The 25,380-nt window shown below is 44.4% G+C and overlaps 1 protein-coding gene across 3 annotated transcripts in view; it reads right to left on the reverse strand.

Moving 5' to 3' along the window:
- Nucleotides 1-21,420: 21,420 nt before the first annotated feature.
- GARNL3 (GTPase activating Rap/RanGAP domain like 3) overlaps nucleotides 21,421-25,380 on the reverse strand; it is a 418,412-nt gene continuing 414,452 nt past the window's right edge. For all 3 annotated transcript variants that reach the window (XM_073599520.1, XM_073599519.1, XM_073599521.1), the window contains one exon: nucleotides 21,421-24,811. In XM_073599520.1, coding sequence (XP_073455621.1) covers nucleotides 24,649-24,811 — 163 coding nt within the window. In that variant the 3' untranslated portion in view covers nucleotides 21,421-24,648. The remainder of the gene's footprint in view (nucleotides 24,812-25,380) is intronic.

Raw genomic sequence — 25,380 nt, forward strand, 5'->3', positions numbered from 1 at the left:
CCTAGGCCATAAGAAGATTGGCAGGACCCTGAAACTGAGCTGCAGCACGGTGGCCAAGACCATACAGCGGTTTAACAGGACAGGTTCCACTCAGAACAGGCCTCGCCATGGTCGACCAAAGAAGTTGAGTGCACATGCTCATCGTCATATACAGAGGTTGTCTTTGTGAAATAGACGAAATGAAATGAGTGCTGCCAGCATTGCTGCAGAGGTGGAAGGGGTAGGGGGTCAGCCTGTCAGTGCTCAGACCATACGCCGCACACTGCATCAAATTGGTCTGCATGGCTCTCATCCCAGAAGGAAGCCTCTTCTAAAGATGATGCACAAAAAAAGCCCACAAACAGTTTGAAGACAAGCAGACTAAGGACATGAATTACTGGAACCATGTCCCGTGGTCTGATGAGACCAAGATAAACTTATTTGGTTCAGATGGTGTCAAGCTTGTCTGGCGGCAACCAGGTGAGGAGTACAAAGACAAGTGTGTCTTGCCTACAGTCAAGCATGGTGGTGGGAGTGTCATGGTCTGGGGCTGCATGAGTGCTGCCAACACTGGGGAGCTACAGTTCATTGAGGGAACCATGAATGCCAACATGTACTGTGACATACTGAAGCAGAGCATGATCCCCTCCCTTTGGAGACTGGGCTGCAGGGCAGTATTCCAACAAGATAACAACCGCAAACACATCTCCAAGACGACCACTTCCTTGCTAAAGAAGCTGAGGGTAAAGGTGATGGACTGGCCAAGCATGTCTCCAGACCTAAACCCTATTGATCTGTGGGGCATCCTCAAATGGAAGGTGGAGGAGCATAAGGTCTCTAACATCCACCAGCTCTGTGATGTCGTCATGGAGGAGTGGAAGAGGACTCCAGTGGCAACCTGTGAAGCTCTGGTGAACTCCATGTCCAAGAGGGTTAGGGCAGTGCTGGAAAATAATGGTGGTCACACAAAATATTGACACTTTGGGCCCAATTTGGACATTTTCACTGAGGGGTGTACTCACTTTTGTTGCCAGTGATTTAGACATTAATGGCCGTTGTTTTGAGTTATTTTGAGGGGACAGCAAATGTACACTGTTATACAAGCTGTACACTCACTACTTTACATTGTAGCAAAGTGTCATTTCTTCAGTATTGTCACATGAAAAGATATAATAAAATATTTACAAAAATGTAACTCACTTTTGTGACATACTGTTTGTGTGTGTGTGTGTGTGTGTGTGTGTGTGTATATGTATATGTGTATATGTATATATATATATATATATATATATATATAACAAAAAAAGGGATGCTATGCTCTGCACATATGCGATCGCCATCACACACTGGTGTGATTTTTATCTGACTGAAATTCCAATTTTTTTACTTGACCGTTCGAGTGACCCATTTGTGGGTCATTTTGTTTTTATGCAGCAGTGCATTTCCCCTCAATAAAGCACTCTTTGCAGCATTTTTGCACTTTTGGAGTTTTTCCTTTTTTTCTTTTATATTCACTTGCACTTTTGACTCTGGATTGGAGTGGAGTATAGCCCAGTATCATCTGGAGGTGAGAGCTCAGCACAATGGATGATCGTTCCAGGCTTCAATCGTGTCTCCAAACGGATCACAGATTCAACAAGCCTCATATGACCCCCCTGAATAAGGGTGGTCACTGGCGTTCTGGTAAGCCTCCTGTTTTACCTGTGGTTGGTGTCTCACGTGGTCAAGTGTTCTTATTTCACTATTTATGAATGATTCACCTTACAACGCACCAAGATTCCTTTATGAACTGATGTCACTTATTTAAATATATCATCATATAATTATTTCCTGCATTATTGATATACTGGACTTTTTTTCAATTAATTATTGTCATTGATTTGATATATATATATATACACACGCACACACACCTACACACTTGACCTTGATGACCTTGTCCCGCCAGCCACTGGCTACCAGTGGCAGGACAAGGTCATCTGGTGCCCAGGGCAAAGATGCTAAACAGACCCCCCCAGGTGGAGTATTAGCAGGTAGGGCGGGCTTAATAGTAAAGCGTGCAGTGTGCCTCACCGCAACATATGAGTTTAATAGTGGTACACATTCTATCTCACATGAAATATTGGGAAATGTCCCCATATCAGTTTAAGAAAAAGATGCTCCCATTAGTGGTGTCACTGGAAGGAAAGATGTCCCTGTGTCTGTTATGACACTAGTAGGAAAAATTTTCCTACATAAGTGTTGTGAGTCTAGAGTCCCCCTTCTGCTTTAAATAAGGGCATCAGTGTCCCACCCTTTCATTAGGGTCTCCAGCGCTCCCCTTACAGGGTCACCAGAGTTCCCCAATTACAGCAGAGTTTCCCCCTTTCAATAGGGTCCCCAAATCCCCCCCTCTTACATCAGGGTCCCTAGAGTCCTTCTCTTAAATCAGGATTCCCAGAGTCTCCCCTTCCTACATAAGGGTCCCCAGTGTCATCACCCCTTACATCAGGTTTCACAGAGCTCCCTCTCCTTAAATAGGGGTCCCCAGAGTCCCCCCCCCCCCACATCAGAATTTCCAGATCCACCCCCTTACATCAAGGTTCCCCCTTTCATTAGGATCCCTAAAGTCCCCCCCCCTTACATCAGGTTGCCCAGAGTTCCCCCCTTACATTAAGGTCTCCTCCTAGAATTGTGGTCCCCGAAGCCCCCCCCCCCTTTACATTAGAGTACCCAGTGTCACTCTCTTACATCAGGGCCTCCAGAGTTCCTCCCTACATCAGGGTCCGCAGAGTCCCCCCTTCCATCAGAGTCCCCACTCTGTCTTACATAAGGGTCCTAAGCATCCTCCCTTACATAAGGGTCCTTAAGGTCCTTACCCCTTACATCAGAGTCCCTCCTTTTGTTAGGGTCCTCAGAGTCTCCCCCCTTACATCAGTGTCCCCCAAGTCCTACCCCTTACATCAGGGTCTCCAGATTCCCCACCTCACATGAGACCCAAACTTCCTCCCCCCCTTTTTATTTCAGGGTCCCCAGAGATCCCACTTGCATCACTGCAGCAGGCAGCTACAGGACAGACAGGCGGATGCTGGGGCACTGGGACCTGGCAGGTCAGGAGGAAGAAGTTTTGTTCTCCGCTTCCTTTAAATGGCAGAGCCTGGGGGCGGGGCAAGCACGTGATTGGTTGCTTGGATGACTGTGGTCCTAGCTACCAACCACTGGTACTGACAGGCAGTGAGCTGCGGTGGGCAGAGAGCGAATGCTGTTAGCCAGCTTCTTTCCACTGTTACCTCTGATTGCTGTGCAGCATGCACTGTTCTCCCCATAAAGATGATAAGGATACCATTGAGTGGTTTACATTTAACAAAATGGGCTTATCTCTGATTAATTTTCTACTTGCTAAACAAAGATGGAAAAGTAAAAAATACTTTACTCTCTACAGGGAAGGGTGAGAAAAAGAAAGCCGAAACTAAAACGGCTGGTACACAAAAAAGACCACTAAAAAGACCACAAATGCCCCCAAATGCAATGAAGATAAAAAAAAGAGATGGCAAGTGATGAGGAGATTAGCAGTGGTAGCAGTAGCAGTGAAAGTGAGGATGAAGCCAAGGAGCTGATGGACCAATTCGGAGAAGGAGAGATGTTCTCCTTCTGTTGCTCCAGTCTGTTCTGGATTTGGATTTGTGGATCCCTAGGAAAAGGAACCTTAGTTTGCAGGGCAAGAACCTCCATGTCTACTCTGCTGCTTCTGCTAACAACAAGCCACCAAGAAAAAGAAGAGGAAAGAGAGCACTTTTAAATTCAACACCATTTTGAAGGGTATTGCCTATCCTCCATCCACAGTTACTGAGAAAGTTGAGGACTTCCTGAAAGAGGTAAGTTTAGCTACAATGCAAGATTGACTTTAAAGAAGCATCTATGGGTTTTTTTAGTATATATGCATATTTCAATATCCCTGCTTACCACAGTGGGTGAGTTCATCTTCAGTGGAAGGGTGTAAGATATAGTCAAAACAGATTAGCGATCCAGATTAGGATGGAATGGGAGTGGAGCAGCAGCAGCTCCTACATTTAAAACATAGAATGATGCAAAACCTAAAACATCTGTGTTTTTACATCCTTGGTTGTATGTATCACCTTTGTTGTCACTTACCTGGTAATAAGTGTTACTACAACTCAGTGGTGTAAATGAAGCCCCTAACTGTGTCTTCGGTTTTTTGTTTTTTTTTAACAGTGGTGTCCTCTGCTTTCTTCTTCCATATTATTTTACTGCTGTAAATTTACTGTTCTACCCCAATTACCTCCCACCAAAAAACATGGTACCCTGTCTCTTTAAGAGCCATCTGCCTTCCTCCACTCAGTGAGGTAATATGCTTTTTTCCATATAGTTTGTGTAAATATGAGCTTGCCACACCTGTTAGTGGCACAGAAGATTAGCAAAGGTAGGAGGGGGATACGTGGGACATGATTTTTAAAAGAGTGCTCAATGAAATTATGCAAATTAAGGTGTTTTGCATTATTTTAGGAGCAGAAACCCTGAACGCAACGCTCCAAAAAATATAAGGCCCGCCAACGATCATCTTATCCTGACCAGGACAAAAACACCTAACAGGTTGTCGCATTCATTAAACATGTGGTCAGTACACTCTAAAAGAGTTGTTTCCACTTACCCTGTGAAGGGACAGGATCCAGGAGATTGGCACATGCGTTTATGCCAGCATGATAGAAAATGCCTTGCCAAGCTCAGGGTGCATTTTGGGTCTGCATGCAGTCTGCGGTGGCAGAGAAATTAAATTGCACAGGTTGCCTCACAAAGATGTGATTGTGCAAAATTCTAAACCCTATTAAGGCGGCTATAGCAGAAAGTATGCTGCAAATATCCATGCCACAAGCAACACCCATAATGATAACGTGTAAATCACTAGTTGATGAAGGATGACAGAGACCTCGTCAGAAGACTAATTTACACGGATTCTCTCAGCTTTATCCAAATGGGATGGTTGATGTATGTTTATGCACTGCACTTCCAAGGGTGGATGCTGCCCTCTAGTGTCTGGGGCAGCAAGTGTCTTTGCTTTTTTATAACTCAGTTGCCTTCAGAGATCCTATGGATGAGAAAGTGGACTTGTTCATACCAGATGCAGTCCAGTGCGTTTTTTATTCTGCATCAAGAACGCATGGACAGTTTCTAACTTTGATCCCAATTACCTAGTTCACACCAGTACAGCACATTCTAGTACAGTCAACAAAAGTAGAACGTAGAATGTTGCATTGTTTCTGTATGAAACACATCTGGAAAGTGGCAAAATGCATTGAGATGGCATTAAAAACACTCATGCAGAAACACATCTAGAACACAGAAATTGTGGTGATCTGGCTATCAGGCTTGCACAGAATCTATACAGTGACAGATTTTGCCTGCCAATCAGCAATATAGTTAACTTTGCTATATAAACTTTGAAAATGGCATTACATTCAGCACTGGAAACTACAAGATTTGGCACAGTGTCTGGAAAGAGTGGAACCTGGCAACTGACTTTTTGTTGATGCTTTTGATAGGCCTAGTACAAGAGCTGGCGCACTCAATCACTGCTATGAGAGCATTGTGGTTATGCCACTGGAGGGCAGGCGGGCGGAACTTCTACACAAGCCTTCAACATTTCCTATAATGGGAGGTTATTGTTTGGCCAAACGCTGAACAACGCATTTAAGCGAATGACAGCAGGAAAAGTCTGGACTGTGGCCACAGACTAGTAAGAGGAAGCCGCCATCCTTCGCTCAAGCCTACAGAACTTCAGAAGGTGCAGGAGGCCAAATCTTATAGGACAGGCTGTAGATTTAACAGATCACAGTGGAGGTGTCTCAAAGTTACTTTTGAAATGTCTAGAGCAGGCTGCTAAGATGGCTGAAAAGTCTTTTTGAAGGTGCGGCCAACCAGTTGGGGTCAGGGGGGCTGAGTGAAGTTGATGATTGTAGCCTCCTTCTGGAGGGTTTGGACGACAATCATCAAAGACCAGTGGGTCCAGAAGACAGGTGGGAGTACAAGGGAGGATTCCAAAGTTGACCACTGAATTCATTTAATTTTTGTTCAACAAATCTCAGAAGAGAAAATGTTTGCAAGATTTTTATACTGCTACAAGGCCTTCATGCCAGTGATGCCAGAAACAGAGAATCATCTGGGGGCCTTTCTCCCCTGTTTTTCTAGTACTTAAGGCAGGACCCTTCTGGGCTGTTTCAGTTTGAAGGAATCAAATGTGTTTATACACACCAAGAGGTTCAAGATGGAGTCCATGCAGACAGTCACAGGGACAGTTCAGCAGGAGGACCAGTTGGTATCAATCGATCAATGCCAAGCACCAGAGGTGTGTGAGATGAGGTGTCACTTCCAGTTCAGGCGTCTGCCTTTTACAGAATTGGCACAGCCCCAGGAATCTTTTTGAAGATCTTGTTGGCAGTGGTGGTACCTTGGGCCATTGGGCACATGAGGGCGTTTCAACTTGCCTTCTTTAGCCTATGAGCTGGGCTGTCTATGGATCAGAAAATCTTTGTGCCTATACAAATTCAACAGGAACTGGAATTTTGGACATCGCCACTGTGCTTCTTTTATAGGCATGCCACTCAGCCCAGGAGATAGGATGATTCTGATGCCAGTCTCTGGGGCTGGGGAGTCCACAATCTGAAGAAACAAGTGCAAGGCCATTGGAGCGCGGTGAAGCGCAGACTCCCCAAGTATTTTGAATGGAAGGAAGCCTTTTTATAGCATTGCAAGCCTTTCAGGATCTTCAAGGAGGCCTAAGTAAGGTTTACATCAAGACAGAGAACCACTTACAGTCAGTTAAGGTTGGTCTTCTTGCCAGGGAAGCCAATCCAATTATTGCTTCGGTTAGGCAGAATAATTTTTCAACGAGTGCCTCATACCAATATTGGCCCAGCAGTAGTTCTCAGGGAGACTTCACTGAACATGCAGCTTCTAATATTTGCAATAGGATACCAATGCAAAGACTCTGTCATACAAGATAGGTTCTTCACAGTGCCATCTTTGTCTCTGATCGAATGAAATCTTTTATGGCAAGGTCAGTAACAGCACCCCGATCCAACGACTACTTTTAATAGCCTGGCTATGCAATAGGCTACACTAGAGGTGCAAGTATTCTCATCTGAGGTTGTTCAGACCTTGGTGACCAGAAGATCATCAAGGAACATAGGAGAGGATATTAAAGACGTTTTTTGTTTGCTCGGCAAAAGCTTTCTTTCCTGTGTTCCCTGCTCTAGCCAATATCCTTGACATTTTACAGTCAGCGCTAGAGGTTGGTCTGGCTTCAGAGCACTTCTCTCACTTAAAGAGGAACTGCAGTCTGCTCACTTAATTTGTAATAAAAACATCTTTGCCATTCTGAAGCTTCCATCAAACTACTTTGCATATTATTTTATATATACTGTGATTCTGTACTTGCCAAATATGCTGCAGAAATCTCCCTCCACTTTATCTGGCTGCATCCATTTTTACTGTGGGCAGCTGAAGCTGCTGCATGTTCACTTCCTAGATTTACACAGACACACAGAGGCACACCTCCAGCTCTCATTGGCCCTCTTATGACTCATCCACCCTCCCTTCCTGGCAAACTCCCAGGAGAGAGAGAGCTGTGCATGATGTCATAAGCCTAGGCTTTTTACCAGACAAGAAACAGGAAGTTGGCTGTAAAAGGTATTTACTGGCAGAATTTTTTTTTTAACTATACAAAGTAAAAAAAAAAAAAACAGTTTAGGATTTAATAGATGAAAAAATGATTGCAGTTCCGCTTTAACCGGTTCCCAACTGGCTCACGCAGATTTACTGCGACAGAATGGCTCTCCTGGGCAAAATCCCATGTGGGTACATCCTTCCCTTTTAAAGGCTACCAGAGGGTGCGTGCGCCCGCTGCACGGCGGGGGACCCGATGCGTGTGGCCGGCGGGCACGATCGCAGCCGGCCACACGCGATCACGTGCACAAGAGCCAGCATGGGGATTTGTGTGTGTAAACACACAAATCCCTGTGCTGTCAGGGGAGAGGAGACCTATTGTTTGTTCCTAGTAAGTAGGAACAGCGATATGTCTCCTCTCCTACTCAGTCCTACTCCCATACAGTTAGAACAGACTGAGGGAACACACATTTAACCCCTTGATCGCCCCCTAGTGTTAACCCCTTCACTGCCAGTGACATTTACACAGTAATCAGTGCATTGTTATAGCACTGATCGCTGTATAAATGTCAATGGTCCAAAAATGTGTCAGAAGTGTCTGATCTGTCCATCACAATGTTGCTGTACTGCTAAAAATCGCAGATCACCGCCATTACTAGTAAAAAAAAAAAAAAAAAATGCCATAAATCTTTCCCATAGTTTGTAGACACTTTACCTTTTGGGCAAACCAATCAATATGCGCTTATTGCAATTTTTATTTACCAAAAATATGTTTTTTTTTTAAATTGACGCTTTCTTTTGTTTATAGCGCAAAAAATAAAAACCGCAGAGGTGATCAATTACCACCAAAAGAAAGCTCTATTTGTGGGAAAAAAAGGACGCAAATTTAGTTTGGGCACAGTACGCAATTGTCAGTTAAAGTGACGCAGTGCCAAATTGTAAAAAGTGCTCTGGTCAGGAAGGGGGGTAAAATCTTCTGGGGCTGAAGTGGTTAAATAAAAATAGGCACTCAATATGTGATCCAATCTTCTAACAACACTCCACCGCCATACAAAGACACTCAAAAATGCTTACCAGACACACATGACTCTGAATGGAGGATTCATATAAAGCTTTACAAATATACGTACGTTATCCAGCCAGGTCTCCAGATATCCTCCTCCGTCTGAATCTACTACTTCAAGGGGGTACCGTCATCCAACTGTTTCTCCAGCCATTATTCCATGCCTGCAGGTATGTACCGATAAAAACATCCAAAGACTCCTCCACGTAGTGTGAGAACTGTATAGCTATTAAAATATATTAAAATTACACTTGCAAACCAATGTAGCAAGATAGCGCTGTATAAATTCCCGGGTGAATATAAAACACCACACTTCTGGGTCACTTCCAGTGAACGTGATGACATCACAACAGGCTTTTCCCACCTTGTTTCCTCATAGATGACATCTTCCGGGGCACAGAAGTGTTAGATGTACTAGCAGATTCAGATACACTAACAAATTGAAGATTAACTCCAGCTAACACTTTATAAGCAGTTACAACAAACAGTTTTTTTCCACTTTGGGAATATGTCCTACATAAAAGCTGATCATTGGTAAGCACCCCTGTCAATGTTGAATGGTTTGTCTTAACCCGCTAACTGCTACATCTGCAGTACAGCTTGTTCTGTTGAAAAGCAGCAGCTGAAAATAAAAGAAAATAAGCCCCCCCAAAAAACCGCCAGCCATCACATCTAAGAATTAGTAAACTGCAATTAATGTTTTCTTTTGGGTTTAATACCATTTCAAATGAATAAAACAGTCCTGTTCACTGAGTACAATGTGTAATCACAAAGTGTAACTAATCAGACACACTGGAACTGCAGCCAGTCAGGAAGATCTGATTTGATTCTGGACAATTTCAGAACTTTTCTATTTGGTTGCAGCTTCAAAGTGTCTGATTACAGGTTGTGCTTATATATTACATTTGGGGAACTGCAGCTGCTTCATTCATTTCTGCTGCCCTTTCCTGTAAACAGCAGCCATGAAGCCATGGCTCAGCATGAGGGAGGCCACAGCCAGTTGTTGTGAAGCACAGATCTACCTGAACGACTGCTGACAACCACATGTGGAGTTCGAAGTCTTATCCATGGGTGGCAGCACTCGTAGTCAGCCCTGTATTTATAATTCTTTAGTCCGATGACAAACTTGGGTACACTTTCTGTATTTAAAGAGACCCTGTCACCATCTTAAAACAAAGTGTTTTAAATGTTTATTTGAAGCACTTTACCTTTGTATTTTCTTTCTTGTATTGTGCATCTGAAGTTGCTAGCAGATTTGACTACTTTAGAATAGTTGATTCCCTAAGTACAACCCCCTGCTTCTTTGTATGTTGTTTCCCTACATAATCTTTATCTTTTGTGCACCTCTGGGTTATAGTCCACTTTAAGTGGAATACTTTAGAGCAGGGGTAGGCAACCTTTAGAGAGGTGGAGATCTACCTGGCCAACATGAAAGATCAAAGCTCACCGGGTGTGATGGCCTTACTTGCAAGTTCCAATATAAAAAGTACAGACGTTATGAAGAAAGCTTAGAAAAATATGACAAAACAGTGTCCTCTAAACTTGGCCTACCATAAAAGTTAGCTTCAGTGAGAAACTTGGCATTCACTTTCATCCACTATTTTTTTTTTCATGTATGGAGAGTAATTGGTGACCCCCAAAAGACTGATGCAGGAGTCCATCATGAAGGCAGGACAATTGGTACTGCAGACTGACTTGTTCAACTTGTTTCAGGCCTGGCTGACCGCAATTCTATCCTGGCTCTGGACAGTGTAAGTAGTATGTAGAGCTGTGTACAGAGGTCAGAAGTATGTAGAACAGTGTACAGGGGCCATTAGTCGTCATGGTAGCCCACAGTAGCGTGGGCTATCTTGATGGTTTGCCTTCTATATCAATAAAACCATGTACAGTGGAACCGTTTGTGAGTAACGCGGTTAACAAGCGCTTCGCAAAACGAGCATTGTATTTCTAAGAATCCTAACTCGGTTTGCGAATGTTGTCTTGCAAAACGAGCAGGATTCAGGCCAAAAGCGGTGTGCAGTACCGCTTTCGACCTGAGGTGGGGGGCGCCGGAGCCCAACAACGCCGATCGTTGGCGTTCGCAAATGCACGGAAAGGCCCAAGGACAGTTCGGCTGACCTCGGAAAGGCTCGTGAACGGTTTGCCGAGGTCAGCTGAAGTGTGCTCGGGCCGTTTCTGAGGCTCTCCGGCGCCCCCCCCCCGGCCGCATGCGGTATTGCATCCCATTGAAGTCAATGCGGAACAAATTATTTTCGGTTCCATTGACTTCAATGGGAAAACTCGCTTTGATATGCGAGTACTTTGGATTACAAGCATACTCCTGGAACGGAGTATGCTCGTAATCCGAGGTTCCACTGTATTATTTTTATGATCCAGTTGGGCGCTGGCTTTTGTTCAGCTGTTGAAATGTCTCTAGACTTGCAGGAGCCGCAGTCAGAGCAGCGACTTGTCCCAAATCTCCTAATCCTGCTGGAATGACAGGTGCAGTGACTCTACTATTAGGACTAGGGGTCAGTAGGGCAGAGGACAGGTAGGTTCAGGAGGACACATAATGTTACAGAAGCGGTTTCCTCATACAGAACAGCGCAGGGAAGCTGCTGTGATAGATCTACCTGTTCTGTGGCACTCTTCCAGCCACTCTCTTCCATCCCACATGATGTCATCTACATGCGCCTGGGATGAACTGAAGAGGAGGGCTGGTGGAGATTGATGCAGAACACTCAAGGGGATGAGCTCAGCCATGTTTGGACAAGAGCCTAAATCCACCTAAGCTATCCCACCTGAAAGCTGTCAAAGCTGACAGTGAATCCTAGGCCGCAGAGGCATTCCTTGCCCAGCATCCACACGTATTCAAGGGGTGTGCTGCTGGGTGGGAATTGGCTCTGCCGCCTTGAATTTGCTGTCAGCTTTGACTGCTTCGTGGCAGGCATCCCTTCCCTGCACCCCTCTGCAGGTGAGGGAGGAGCATTTGAGGGTAGGCAAGGTAGGGATCCTAATGAGATCTACCTGTCATTTGCCCATAATTAGTGGGTTGCCAACCTCCAATGCAAGATCACTGTTATCGGTGGCGGGAGAGGGGCCGCCGCGATCTGGTGCCCTCCGCTGCTTACCGGAGCCGTCGGCAGTGGTGGAGGCGATCGGATCTTTTCTGTGGCCTGACATGGAGACGAGTGAGGGGAAGATTGCCCCCCACCCGTTTCCATATCATTGCAGGGCGGAAGCGACGTTTTATTGCATTTTAGTGTAAATATGAGATCTGAGGTCTTTTTGACCCCAGATCTCATATTTAAGAGGTCTTGTCATGCTTTTTTCTATTACAAGGCATGTTTACATGCCTTGTAATAGGAATAAAAAGTGACACGATTTTTATTTTTTTAAACACTCCCCGTCCCGACGAGCTTGCGTCCAGAAGAGAACACATATGTGAGTAACACCCGCATATGAAAACGTTGTTCAAACCACACATGTGAGGTATCGCCGCGATCGGTAGAGCGAGATCAATAATTCTAGCCCTAGACCTCCTCTGTAACTTAAAACATGCAACCTGTAGAATTTTTTAAATGACGCCTATGGAGATTTTTACACATACAGTGCCTTGCAAAAGTATTCACCCCCTTGGCATTTTTCGTGTTTTGTTGCCTCACAACCTGGAATTAACATGGATTGTTTGAGGATTTGCATCATTTAATTTACAGAACATGTCCACAACATTGAAGATGTTTTTTTTTTTTTTTTTTTTTATTGTGAAGCAAACAACAAATAGGACAAAATAACAGAAAAAGTTAATGTGCAAAACTATTCACCCCCTAAAGTCAATACTTTGTTGAGCCACCATTTGCGGTTATCACAGCCCTAAGTTGCTTTGGATAAGTCTCTATGAGCTTGCCACATCTTACCACTGGGATTTTTGCCCATTCCTCCTTGTAAAGCTGCTCCAGTTCCTTCAAGTTGGATGGTTTGCGCTTGTGAACAGCAATCTTTAAGTCTGACCACAGATTTTCTATTGGATTGGGATCTGGGATTTGACTAGGCCATTCCAACACATTTACATGTTTCCCCTTAAACCACTCAAGTGTTGCTTTAGCAGTGTGTTTTGGGGTCATTGTTCTGCTGGAAGGTGAACCTCTGTCCTAGCCTCAAATCACACACAGAATGGTACAGGTTTTGCGCAAGAATATCCCTGTATTTAGCACCATCCATCTTTCCCTCAACTCTGACCAGTTTCCCATTCCTGACTGCTGAACCACATCCCCATAGCATGATGCTGCCATCACCATGTTTCACTGTGGGGATGGTATTCTTTGGATGATGTGATGTGTTGGGTTTGCGCCAGACATAGCGTTTTCTTTGATGGCCAAAAAGTTAACTTTTATGCCCTGTACACACGATCGGACATTCCGACAACAAAATCCTAGGATTTTTTCCGATGGATGTTGGCTCAGACTTGTCTTGCATACACACGGTCACACAAAGTTGTCGGAAAATCAGGTCGTTCTCAACTCGGTGACGTAAAACACGTACGTTGGGACTATAAACGGGGCAGTAGCCAATAGATTTAGTATCTTAATTTATTCTGAGCATGCGTGGCACTTTGTGCATCGGATTTGTGTACACACGATCGGAATTTCCGACAACGGATTTTGTTGTCGGAAAATTTTATAGCAAGCTCTCAAACTTTGTGTGTCGGAAATTCCTATGGAAAAATGTGTGATGGAGCCTACACACGGTCGGAATTTCCGACAACAGGGTCCTATCACACATTTTCCATCAGAAAATCCGACCGTGTGTACGGGGCATTAGACTCATCGGACCAGAGCACCTTCCTCCATACATTTTGGGAGTCTACCACGTGACTTTTCGCAAACTCAAAACGTGCCATTTTGTTTTTTGCTGAAAGTTATGGCTTTCTTCTGGCCACTTTGCCATAAAGCCCAACTCTATGGAGGGTACAGCTTATTTTCGTCCTATGTACAGATACTCTAGTCTATGCTGTAGAACTCTGCAGCTCCTCCAGGGTTACCTTAGGTCTCTGTGCTACCTCTGTGATTAATGCCCTCCTTGCCCGGTCCGTGAGTTTTGGTGTGCGGCCGTCTCTTGGCAGGTTTGCTGTTGTGCCATGTTCTTTCCATTAGGTTATGATAGATTTGATGGTGCTCCTAGGGATCATCAAAGATTTGGATATTTTTTTTTATAACCTAACCCTGACTTGTACTTCTCAATAACATTGTCCCTTACTTGTTTGGAGAGTTCCTTGGTCTTCATGGCAGTGTTTGGTTAGTGGTACCTATTGCTTATGTGTTGCAGCCTCTGGGGCCTTTCAAAAAGGTGTGTATATGTAATGACAGATCATGTGACTCTTAGATTGGACACAGGTGGACATTGTTTCACTAATTATGTGACTTCTGAATGTAATTGGTTGCACCAGAGCTTTTTATGGGCGTCATAACAAAGGGGGTGAATACATACGCGCATGCCAGTTATCAGTTTTTTATTTCTGAAAAATAGTTTTATGTATATATTTTTCTAATTTTACTTCAACTTAGACTATTGTGTTCTGATCCATCACATATAATTCAGATTAAAAAAAACATTGAACTAAAGGCTGTAATGTAACAAAATAGGCAAAAAGCCAAGGGGGTGAATAATTTTGCAAGGCACTGTATCTGTCTCTCGGTAGAATGCATCATCCTAGTATTTTCCATAACTTCATAAACATAGTGACATCCCAGAAATCACTCCTCAGACGCTTAATTGGTAAGATGGCCTCTGTCAACACCCCTTTGATACCAGAGAAAAGGGGAATGCCAGGACATGTTGGGAGCTCTCGTTAACCTCAAACCTAACAGGACTTGTGAGGGCTACTGTACTGTTTTTGCTTATTCGCTGGATTCTGCTGAAACCAGGATTTGCAAGTATTCTTAATTTTCAACTCCTTTTTATTTCTCTGTTGCAGTCTCTATTTTTTTGTAACACCCTTTTTCTGTAAACATTTTATTTGCAGCACTTTGACCTTTTCCTTATTAAACCATATTTTGAAAAGTGTGAGATTGTCTCTCTAAGGCTTGGTTCACACTGATGCGATGCGGGAAACCCTGAGAATCCAGTGCGGGTTCTCGCATCGCACCTGAGTTGCCAGCAGTTCACACTGCCCTCTGTGAACTGCTGCGGGTGTCAATACAAAGTTAATGACACCCCCAGATCGGTTCACAGAGTGGACTGTGAATTCGGACAGGAGTCGGATTGCATGGGTGTGAACACCCATGCGATCTGATTCTGATGCAGACAAAAAAAAAGGGTCCTGCGCGATTTTGATGCTAATGCGATGCAAATGCAGCCATACAATCTGTATGGCTGCATTTGTATCACACAGACATCGCATGTGATCTGCACAGCAGTACGGTGCGAATCACATTCGATGTCTGACATTGCACAAGTGTGAACCGCCACTAAAGCTTTTAATGCAAACTAAAAGAATTCCTGTCTCTTGAAGAGCACTACTGAACATATTGTACCTGTCTGGTGACAATGTGTGTTACAGACGTATATTTTAAAATCATAGTTATTATTGCTAAGATTGTGAGTTTTCTCCTTCTAGGTAAAAACGGTGCTGGTGGCAGGTAAAGTGTTAATTGCTTAATTAACATAGCCCAGTGACAATCACTCTCAGGCTGCTGGCACCTAGAGTGGAACCTGTGAGCTGGAAAATCTTTGTGCAGGGTGCATCTGAAAGTGGCATTGTTATTTAAGTGACAGCACAGTGTGAGATTGACCAGACCAGAAGGACAGGGGCTGACATCCGCTTTCGTCACAGTCTACACAATTGGGTTGTTTTTACAGGTAAATAACATGCATAAAATTCATGAAATGCACGTATAATTGCATGTGAAGATTGTTGTTGAAACAAGTGGTCTGGCAGCAGAGACTTTCAAGCAAACTGAGAAACGTACATGGCTGCTGGCAATGATCTCTACTTCTGAAAATGCTGGTTGCCTGGCAGTCCTACTGATCCTCTGGCTATATAGAACACCTTCCCTATCACTGACCTAAATCAAGTACAGATTTCACTGGCTACATAGTGATTTGTTAAAAGTATTCAAGCCAGTAGATCAGAATAACAGGCAACTAGTATGATAATGAGTTTAGGCATTCTTTCATATAGATTTAAATGTCTCAGCACAAATTAGCTTTAAGGGCATGCTGGGAATTGCAGTTATCCAACAGATAAATTATGACAGTTTTTTCAGGCTCAGAGGAGGTATTTACTAATGTTAAAGTGACACTAAACTTTAAAAAAAAAAAAAAAATCTGTTATGCAGCGTACACACGACCGGACTTTCTGGGAAACTAGGTCCAACCGTCTTCCCGGCGGACCTCCGACGGACGCACTTGCCTACACACGACCGGACTTTCCGGCAGACTAGGTCCGCCGGCCTTCCCAACGGACTTCCGACGGAGTTACAGCGGACTTTCCGAATGAACGGACTTGCCCACACGTGGACAAGTCCGTTCTTTTTGAACGTGACTCGGGTACGATGGGACTAGGAAAGAAGTCAATCTCGCCGCTTTTATCAGCGAGATTGACACCTTGAAAGCCCCATCGCGGGGCATACCAGGCCCTTAGGTCTGGTATGGATTTTAAGGGGAACCCCCTACGCCGAAAAAACGGCATGCGGTCCCCCCCCAAAATCCAGACCAGACCCCTATCCGAGCACTCAGCCCGGCCGGTCAGGAAAGGGGGTGGGGACGAGCGAGCGCCCCCCCTCCTGAGCCGTACCAGGCCGCATGCCCTCAACATGGGGGGGTGGGTGCTTTGGGGGAGCCCTGCGGCCCCACCCTCCCCCAAAGCACCTTGTCCCCATGTTGATGAGGACAAGGGCCTCTTCCCGATAACCTTGGCCGTTGGTTGTCGGGGTCTGCGGGCGGGGGGCTTATCGGAATCCGGGAGCCCCCTTTAATAAGGGGGCCCCCAGATCCCGGCCCACCACCCTATGTGAATGAGTATGGGGTACATGGTACCCCTACCCATTCACCTAAGGAAGAAGTGTCAATAAAGAAACACACTAGACAGGTTTTTAAAGTAATTTATTAGAGAGCTCCGGGGGCCTTCTTCCGACTTCGGGGGTCTCTCCGGCCTCTTCTCCCGGCATCCAAGTTCTTCTGCCGACTCCTCCGATATCTTCTGCCGCTCTTTTGCTAGCGGTTACCCGGACTTCTGCCTTCTTGTCTTCTTCCCTCTTCTCTTCTTCCGATGTTGACACGATGCTCACTCCGGCTGTAATGCTCTCTGAGCACTCCGCTATGACTTATATAGGCGGTGACCACGCCCCCTTAAGACGTCACAGTCCCTGGGCTTGCTAGGCTTATGACGTTTTAAGGGGGCGTGGTCAACATCACCGGGTGACCACGCCCCCTTAAAACGTCATAGTCCCAGCATGCCCAGGGACTGTGACATCTTAAGGGGGCGAGGTCACCACCTATATAAGTCATAGCGGAGCGCTCAGAGGGCATTACAGCTGGAGAGAGAGTGTCGTGTCAACATCGGAAGAAGAGAAGAGGGAAGAAGACAAGAAGGCAAAGGTCGGGCCACCGCTAGCAAAACAGTGGCAGAAGATAGCGGAGGAGCCGGCAGAAGAACCGGACGCCGGGACAAGAGGCCGGAGAGACCACCGAAGTCAGAAGAAGACCCCCGGAGCTGTCTAATAAATGACTTTAAAAACCTGTCTAGTGTGGTTTTTTTATTGACACTTTTTCCCTAGGTGAATGGGTAGGGGTACCATGTACCCCATACTCATTCACATAGGGTGGGGGGCTGGGATCTGGGGGCCCCCTTATTAAAGGGGGCTCCCAGATTCCGATAAGCCCCCCACCCGCAGACCCTGACAACCAACGGCCAGGGTTGTCGGGAAGAGGCCCTTGTCCTCATCAACATGGGGACAAGGTGCTTTGGGGTGGGGGGGCCGCAGAGCGCCCCCCTCCCCCAATGCACCCACCCCCCCATGTTGAGGGCATGCGGCCTGGTATGGCTCAGGAGGGGGGGCGCTCGCTCGTCCCCACCCCCTTTCCTGACCGGCCGGGCTGCGTGCTCGGATAGGGGTCTGGTATGGATTTTGGGGGGGGCCACGCCTTTTTTTTTTCGGCGTAGGGGGTTCCCCTTAAAATCCATACCAGACCTAAGGGCCTATTGCAGCAAGCGCGAGATGCAGTACCCTGCCCTTGCGTCGTATCTGGTCCGTCGGACCAGCATACAGACGAACGGGCTTTCCGTCAGGAACTGAGTCCGGCAGAGTTACGACGTAAAGATTTGAAGCAAGTTTCAAATCCAAGTCAGTCGGAAGTCCGATGCAACCCACACACGGTTGGATTGTCTGCCAGATTCGGTCCGTCGGACCAGTCCGATCGGAAAGTCCGCCCGTGTGTACGCGGCATTATACCTACTCCAAACTCAAGAAGTACCTTCTAATGTCGGCCACCTCCAGATTCCTGTTTTCCTGCTGTGATCCGACTTTCTGTTGAACTGTGGTTACAGCAGTTCTCCATGGTCCCACTGTATGTAGGAATGTAGCCAACCTTGCTTGCTCCTGGGATGGACTATGAACTATAGGATGTTTAGTGTACATAGAGCAGTGCTTGTGGTTGCAACCAACATGTCCTGCTAATTCCAAACAAGCAGAAATGAGTTGGGGGGGGGGGGGGGGGAGTAAGGTGCAGGAGCTCACAGAGGACGTTACAAAAAGATAGAAAGACACAGTATGAAAATATTTGATCAAAAATAAGCTTGTTTGTGCGGTTGTTCAGAGTCTGGCGCTCAACTTCATATTTGGTAGGATTGGCCCTAAATTCTGGAAGGCAGTTTTTGACTTAGCCTTCAAAATCCATGATACACCTATACAGCCCAATCCTGCTACAGCCCTATTAAACTTGAAACCTGATGGGATCACACAGAATCTATTTCGCCTTCTTTTACAGCTCCTAACAGCCGAAAAAACAAACCATTGCTAAGGCATGGAAAACAAAATATTTAATTCTAGCTGAAATACACAGAACTTATTCATGCTAAAATGAAAGCAATCAAAAGAGATTGAATTGGTCAATTTGGGAAACTCTGGCTTCCCTTGGTTAAGCATTGTTTATCTCCAGACTTTGATGCCACGCTATTATTGCCTTAGTAATTTTAGTCTATTTACCTTCACTATTTCTTTTTCACTTTCTATTCATTTGGGATCGCATCACCACCTTTTTTCACCCCTCTTCTCTCTATCTACTCCTATTTTTTGTTTTCTACCTTTCTTTTAATATTGTGTGGTATTATATATACATATTGTGTGGTATTATTATAAACACATTGGGGGTTATTTACTAAAGGAAAATCCACTTTGCACTGCAAGTGCACTTGAAAATGCACTAAAAGTGCACTTGGAAGTAAAGTTGCTGTAGATCCGAGGGGGACATGCAAGGAAAATAAAAAACAGCATTTTAGCTTGCACATGATTGGATGATAAAATCAGCAGAGCTTCCACTCATTTCAGATCTACCCCTTAGATTTAGAGCGACTGCACTTCCCAGTGCACTTGCAGTGCAAAGTGGATTTACCTTTCGTAAATAACCCCCATTATCTCTTCTGGTTTTAAAATATACCTATTAGATTGATCTCCTAATTACTGCTCTTGCAAAATGATGCAACCAATAGTCACTAGCTTACTTTTTTCCTTCTGATGGAATTTTCGAATGCTTTCGATGTAATACTTGATTGGTTTATTCGTTGCTCTACTCGTTACTTTTTTACATTGTTATATACTCATCCTGTTCATAAATGTATATGTTTAGCTTTATTGCTATTTTAATATTGTACCACCAGCCTTGTATGTACTCAATTTGTCAATCTTTGCTATATTTAAAAAATAAACAAATTTGAAAAGAAAAAATGTGATGAAAAATAAATGACAGGACCATCAAATGTGGTAGTAAACGCTGGTTTAAAAAAAGAAATTTCCAAAGACATGCTGGTACTGTAATTTAAATGACTCCTGTCTAAATTGGCCCTAGTATATGTATGTATGAATGTGAGCTAGGGATCTTAGATTGTAAGTGTCTTGAGGACAGGGACTGATGCGATTGTACAATGTATATGTAAAGTGCTGCTTAAATTGATGGCGCTATACAAGTACCTGAAATAAATGAATAAATATTCTTAAAGTGGTAGTAAACCGCTGGGTGATTTATTTAAATTTTTTTACCTGAAAGGTAAAGGCAAAATTTGCTAGTATGCATCGCATGCTAGCACATTATGTGGAAACTTGCCTGAAAACGAAGCATTCCAGCGATGTGCTGTCATCACAGGAGGCCGCTTCCATCTTCACCGGGTCTTCCTTATGGGTCTGCGGACTCCAGCTGTGTAACTGGCCGGAGCCCCCCCCCCCCCCCCCCCAGCACGCATCAGTGTCCATTCCTTCAGAGCGCATGCGCCAGTGACGTCATCGTTGCATGTACAATAAATATCTCCTAAACGGTGCACCTTTAGAAGATATTTACAGTACCTAATTGGTAAACCTTATCATAGGCTTACCTTTAGGTACAAGTCAGAGATGGGAGTTTACAGTCCCTTCTATTGCTCTCAGCCACCCCCAAATGTATTTTTGCGTTTTTGTTCCTGTGATCTGACTGCCTATTAGAGGAGGGCTATGTTCATTCTCCATGGTCCCAATGTATACAAAGAGACAGAAAAAAACAGTAAGAAATAAATATATTGTATGTATGTGTATACACCGCTCCTGCCCATTGAAATCAATGGGGCAGTGCGGCTATACCGCTGGGAAAGAGCAGAGGCCCTTTGCGGTGGTATTTAACCCTTTCTTGGCCGCTATCGGCCGAATACCGCCGCTAAAACGACGGTAAAGCGCTGCTAATAATAGCGGTGCTTTACCGCCGACGCTCCTCCCGCCCCAGTGTGAAAGGGGCCTAAGTAGTGGATGTTTGTTTTCAATAGCCCTTGTACGCACCTGAGCGTCCTGTCCTCAGTAGCAAAACACCTGTCACTCAAAAAAATACACAAGCTACTTTTCAAGCAGAATTGAGCGTTTTTGTTGCCATAGACTTCAATGGAAACACCTGAAAAGCACGACATGAACTTTTTCTGAGCATTTTTTTTAAGGGTTTTGTTGTGCATTTACTGCTCAAACAGCAGCTCTCCGCCCCATTTCAGCAGCACTCCACACCTTTTAGTTGAAAAATGCCTGACAAAAGCTGCAAAAAACATGCAATTCTGTTAAAAAAAAAAAAAAAAAAAAGCTTGAAAACATGACGCTTAAGTGTGAATGTACCTAGGGAATAAAAGAAATAAAAAGCATTTTACGGTCACAAAATTAACACTCCGAACTCTACTCCATCATTTTATTGACTGATAAAGTGCAATAAATCCTGAGACCAAATTTCATAAATATTTATTATATATCAGAACAAAATATCCACCTCCACAGCAGTGACCCCACAGCACTTTAAAATATTGTGGTAATAATTGTTATTTATCAATAATTCGGTATCTATACAGGCCACGTCTGAAACACCAAAACATTTACATTATCACTTGGCTTAAAAACAATGAAGTACAATATAGTTTAAGACACTTGGTGGTAATCTTTTTGTTTTTTTGTATCACAGAAGTTCAGCAACAGTCTAACAGTACAGAATCAGATACAAAACCACTGCAAAAAGTTCTGGGAGTGTAAGAAAACAAATAAAAGCTGACCCGACAGGGGGAAAAGGTAACAAAAATAAACCAAAAAAAACTGTACAAACCTTGCCAATGTAACATGTTTCCATTCACCAAGTTAAACATTTAATAATAAATAGGTAAATCTGCAAAAAAATATTTTTTTTTTCTTTTTTAAATGTTCTCTTCAAGGCTCGTCATAGTGTTGGGAGTTCACATTGAGACAGGTAACAAGGGTGCCGGGGGGGGGGGGGGGGGGGACGACATGCAGTTCACACGGTAGGCCACAGAATAGACGTCACTGGCTTTTATCCAGAAAGTGTCACAACACTGGCTGCAGTGCCGAAAGCCATCTGGCCACTTGCTCTGGGTCATTTGGCAACAGAATTTGGCAGCCCAGGAGGCCTCCAGTGGGTAAAGTACTACCACCCCCAGCCTGCGGGGGAGGGGGGGGTGCAGAATTTCAAGAACCAGATGCTGAAGTTGACTTCATGCCAGGTTTACAAAGTAAAAACACAGCTGGATGTGACTAAGGAAATCCTGAGAAAATGGCCTGCAAGGGAGTCCATGGTAAGGGGAATTGAGGTGCACAGATTTGTTGCTCTGTGCAATCTTTTTAAAACCGTAACTAAATTTGACCACACAGGGTAGAATTTATAGAGAACCGCCCTGATCACTGACCAGTGGATGAAGAGCTTAGTGATTTCTTACAACCTTCAGAAGTCCACCATGGGAGTTTGAGTTCAATCCCATGTGGTATCTTGTCTCTTTTAAAAGCGGTCTGTTATTTCTTGGTCTACCACTTCTAGATCAGCAGAGTGGTGCAGCCCTTAGAAGAAGATCACCCCTGTTTAGCAAATACCAAATACTGTCACCCCTCTTCCCTCTGTGTGCAAGTGCAGCTTATCTCCCTGTTCTGTCCACCTGTATGAGTGCTTGTCATTGCCCTGTTTGGGTTGTGTGTGTGTATATAAGCATAGTCCATCTCCAAGTTTATCTTTACATGTGTGTATTAGATTGGTCATCTCCCTGTTCTGGCTGTGCATAAGCATCTGTCATTTCCCTGCTCTGTCTGTCCATTTTCATAGGCGATCTGCCTTTTCTATCCTTGGGCAAGTGCAGGTAATCTCCCTGCTCTCTGTCCATCTGAGTGGACATCTCCCTCTTCTATGTGTGCATAAACACTGATCGCCTGCCTGTTTTCTTGTAAGCATAGGTCATCTGTTTGTTCTGTCTGTATATAAGCACAGGTCATCTGCTTGTTTCATCTCTCTGTACGCGCAGGTCATCTGCTTGTTTGATCTGTAAGCGCAAGTCATCTTCTTGTTTCATCTCTCCAAGTGCTAGTCATCTGCTAGTTCCATCTTTGTGTAAGCACAGGTCATCTGCTTGTTTTGTCTGGCTTTGTTTGTAAGCGCATGATATTCACCTGTTCCATCTGCCTGTTTTGTTTAACGTGGTTATAAGCTTTAGATGCGAATTATGAACAAAGCATATCCCTCTATAGTGTCTATTTTTCTCAAGTAAAAGCACTAAGTGTCCTTTCTGTCTGCTGCGTGATTCCTCCGCTATCAGCATGAGTCACTTCTGACAAGTTTTCCTGACACCAAGAGAAAAATGGTGACAGGAGGGAGGCTTATTAGATTGACAGCCTCAGCTCTGTTCCTGTGTGCTTTGTGGAGGGGGGGGGGGGGGGGTCCCTTCCTTCTAATCAGCTGTCAGAGCTCTCCTCACTGAGCTCTGCAGAATGTACCTTCAGCTCTTTGCCCCCTTTTTTTTTTTTTTTCGAACTTGCAAACAAGTGTATACATTCTGGACTTTTAATGGATGAAGAGAAGACTGCAGATAGACAGACACAACTTATGTAGGAGGATTTGTTTCATCTCTGTGTATCACCTGAGGATAGTCCCTTCACTGGGTATATGTAAGGGCTTACAACCACTTTAAGCCTGTTTTAACTGTGTGAAAGTATAGGTCTTCCCTCTATTCTTTCTGTCCAGCAAACTTTCCTAGAACTACATTGAAGACTAGTGATCAGACAGATTATCTAAATATCTCCATAGAAACTTCCTTGAAGTGATCAGAATGTCCTGCATGGAGATACATCTACCTATTTTAAAGTTGAACTCTAGGAAGATATAAAAGACACAAATTATTGCAGCTCTTTATTCACTGATAATTTTTTTTTCCCCCCCAAGCACAACTAGTGTACATACCCAAATTTTGCTTTCATATCAACCCCCTGCGATCTCCCTGTATAGCGGCACCCAGATTGGGAGCAGGAGGAGTAGCACTGGGAGCCAGTGAGGTATTTAGCATACAGCTGTGCTGATAACAAAGCAGCAGATAGGAGAAGAGAGCAAACTGGGGAGAAAGATGTCCTCAGCAGTCTGCTACTTCTCCTACAGTCTGCAGTCAGCAGCAGAGGGTGGAGAGAAGACACCACTGTATTTCTTCTACAGTTTATAACTGATACCACATTCTTTGTATCATCTAACTGGATGTTTTGTTTGGCAGGCATGTGTAAATCTCAGGGATGGATAGAATTTTTCCTGGAGTTCAGCTTTAATGGTTTGTGGAAGCTGTCTGTTTCCAGCAGGCCTCAAATATAGGCAGTGTCTCAGCTCATCACCACGCAGGGAATAGAGGTAACAACCGTGAAATTGGCAGAATAGCCAGGACGCTGTACGAGTGACATCTTCATATATGGCTCTTCTGTTTACGGTGCTAGGGTTTTATAGACAGATAATGGAGCCAGGTCCAGATTGATTTCCAGTGTACTGAGGTAAAATTTCTCATTAGAGTGTATATAACAGGAAACCGCCATCTAGAAATCTCCTGCATCCCCATAACCAACTGGTTTTCCATGACTTTAGGTGCTGAACTGACCATTTCACTTAGTGATCAGAGGTGACCTGCTGCCCTGCATAGTAGTCATTAAAGGGAGTGAGGCTATAGCATGCCACATTGTAAATAAGGGATGGTTATAGATCAGAAGATTTTGTCCATTTGTCTGTCACCAATGGCAGTTCATGAATCTTAGTTAACAGACTTTGTATTCTGCAGCAAAGGATAGCAGAAAATTATGTGATGGTGTTTATGGCCGCATTGTTCGGTAGTTCTCTTGCACAGACTGTCATCTCCTTGCCTCAGGCACCCCATCACACACAGCTGTGTTGTGACATTCCAGTGACGTGTAAGGGAAGAGGGTGGATAAGGTGCAGGGTAACAAAGATTGTCGTCACTTTAGGTCGACAATGTCTTCATCAAAGGACTCCGCCATGTGGAAAGGACTACTGCTAAACGGGGGGCTCTCCTCCACACTGATGTTGGATTCTGGGTCAGAACTAGTAGAACAATGGCGCTGACTTTCCGAGTTGCTTTCAAATGAGCCCGAATCAATCCTGGTAAGAAAAGAGATTCCTCATGATTTCAGATCAACAAAATTTTTAATATATGGCTATTTCTACATAGGATCCAAAATTTTCACCAGTGCAATAAAGCAGAGGTCCCCAACCCATAGGCCCACAGACTGGTACAAGCTATGGCTTGGTAGGAACTGGGCCGCACACATTCACATGGAAATGGAGAATAGAGAGCTGCTGGAGCACTTAACCACTCCGGCAGCTGTCTGTTCCCAGTAGCAGTAGGGGGCAATGTGGAGCGCGATTCAGCGCATCACATGGCTCCTTTTTTTTTTTTGTTTTTCATTTTGTGCAAACCTTTGGGGAAAAAAACAGTCCCTGGTACCAAAAAGGTTGGGGATGGCTGCATTAAATTGCACCTGTACTATTATAAAACATTTCTAGTCATATAAAAATGCTGTAGGTGCCATAATATGCCAGGTTGTACCTGTCTTTTTGCAATAACTGCCACCACCGCTGGATTCTGCAATTATACCTAAAAGTGACAGCACCCTCTGACCAAAAAAAAAATGATCACACATTGTGCAAGGGACAGGCAGGGGACATAT

The sequence above is a fragment of the Aquarana catesbeiana genome, linkage group LG09 (assembly GCF_042186555.1).
Source record: "Aquarana catesbeiana isolate 2022-GZ linkage group LG09, ASM4218655v1, whole genome shotgun sequence".
NCBI classification, from domain to species: Eukaryota; Metazoa; Chordata; class Amphibia; order Anura; family Ranidae; genus Aquarana; species Aquarana catesbeiana.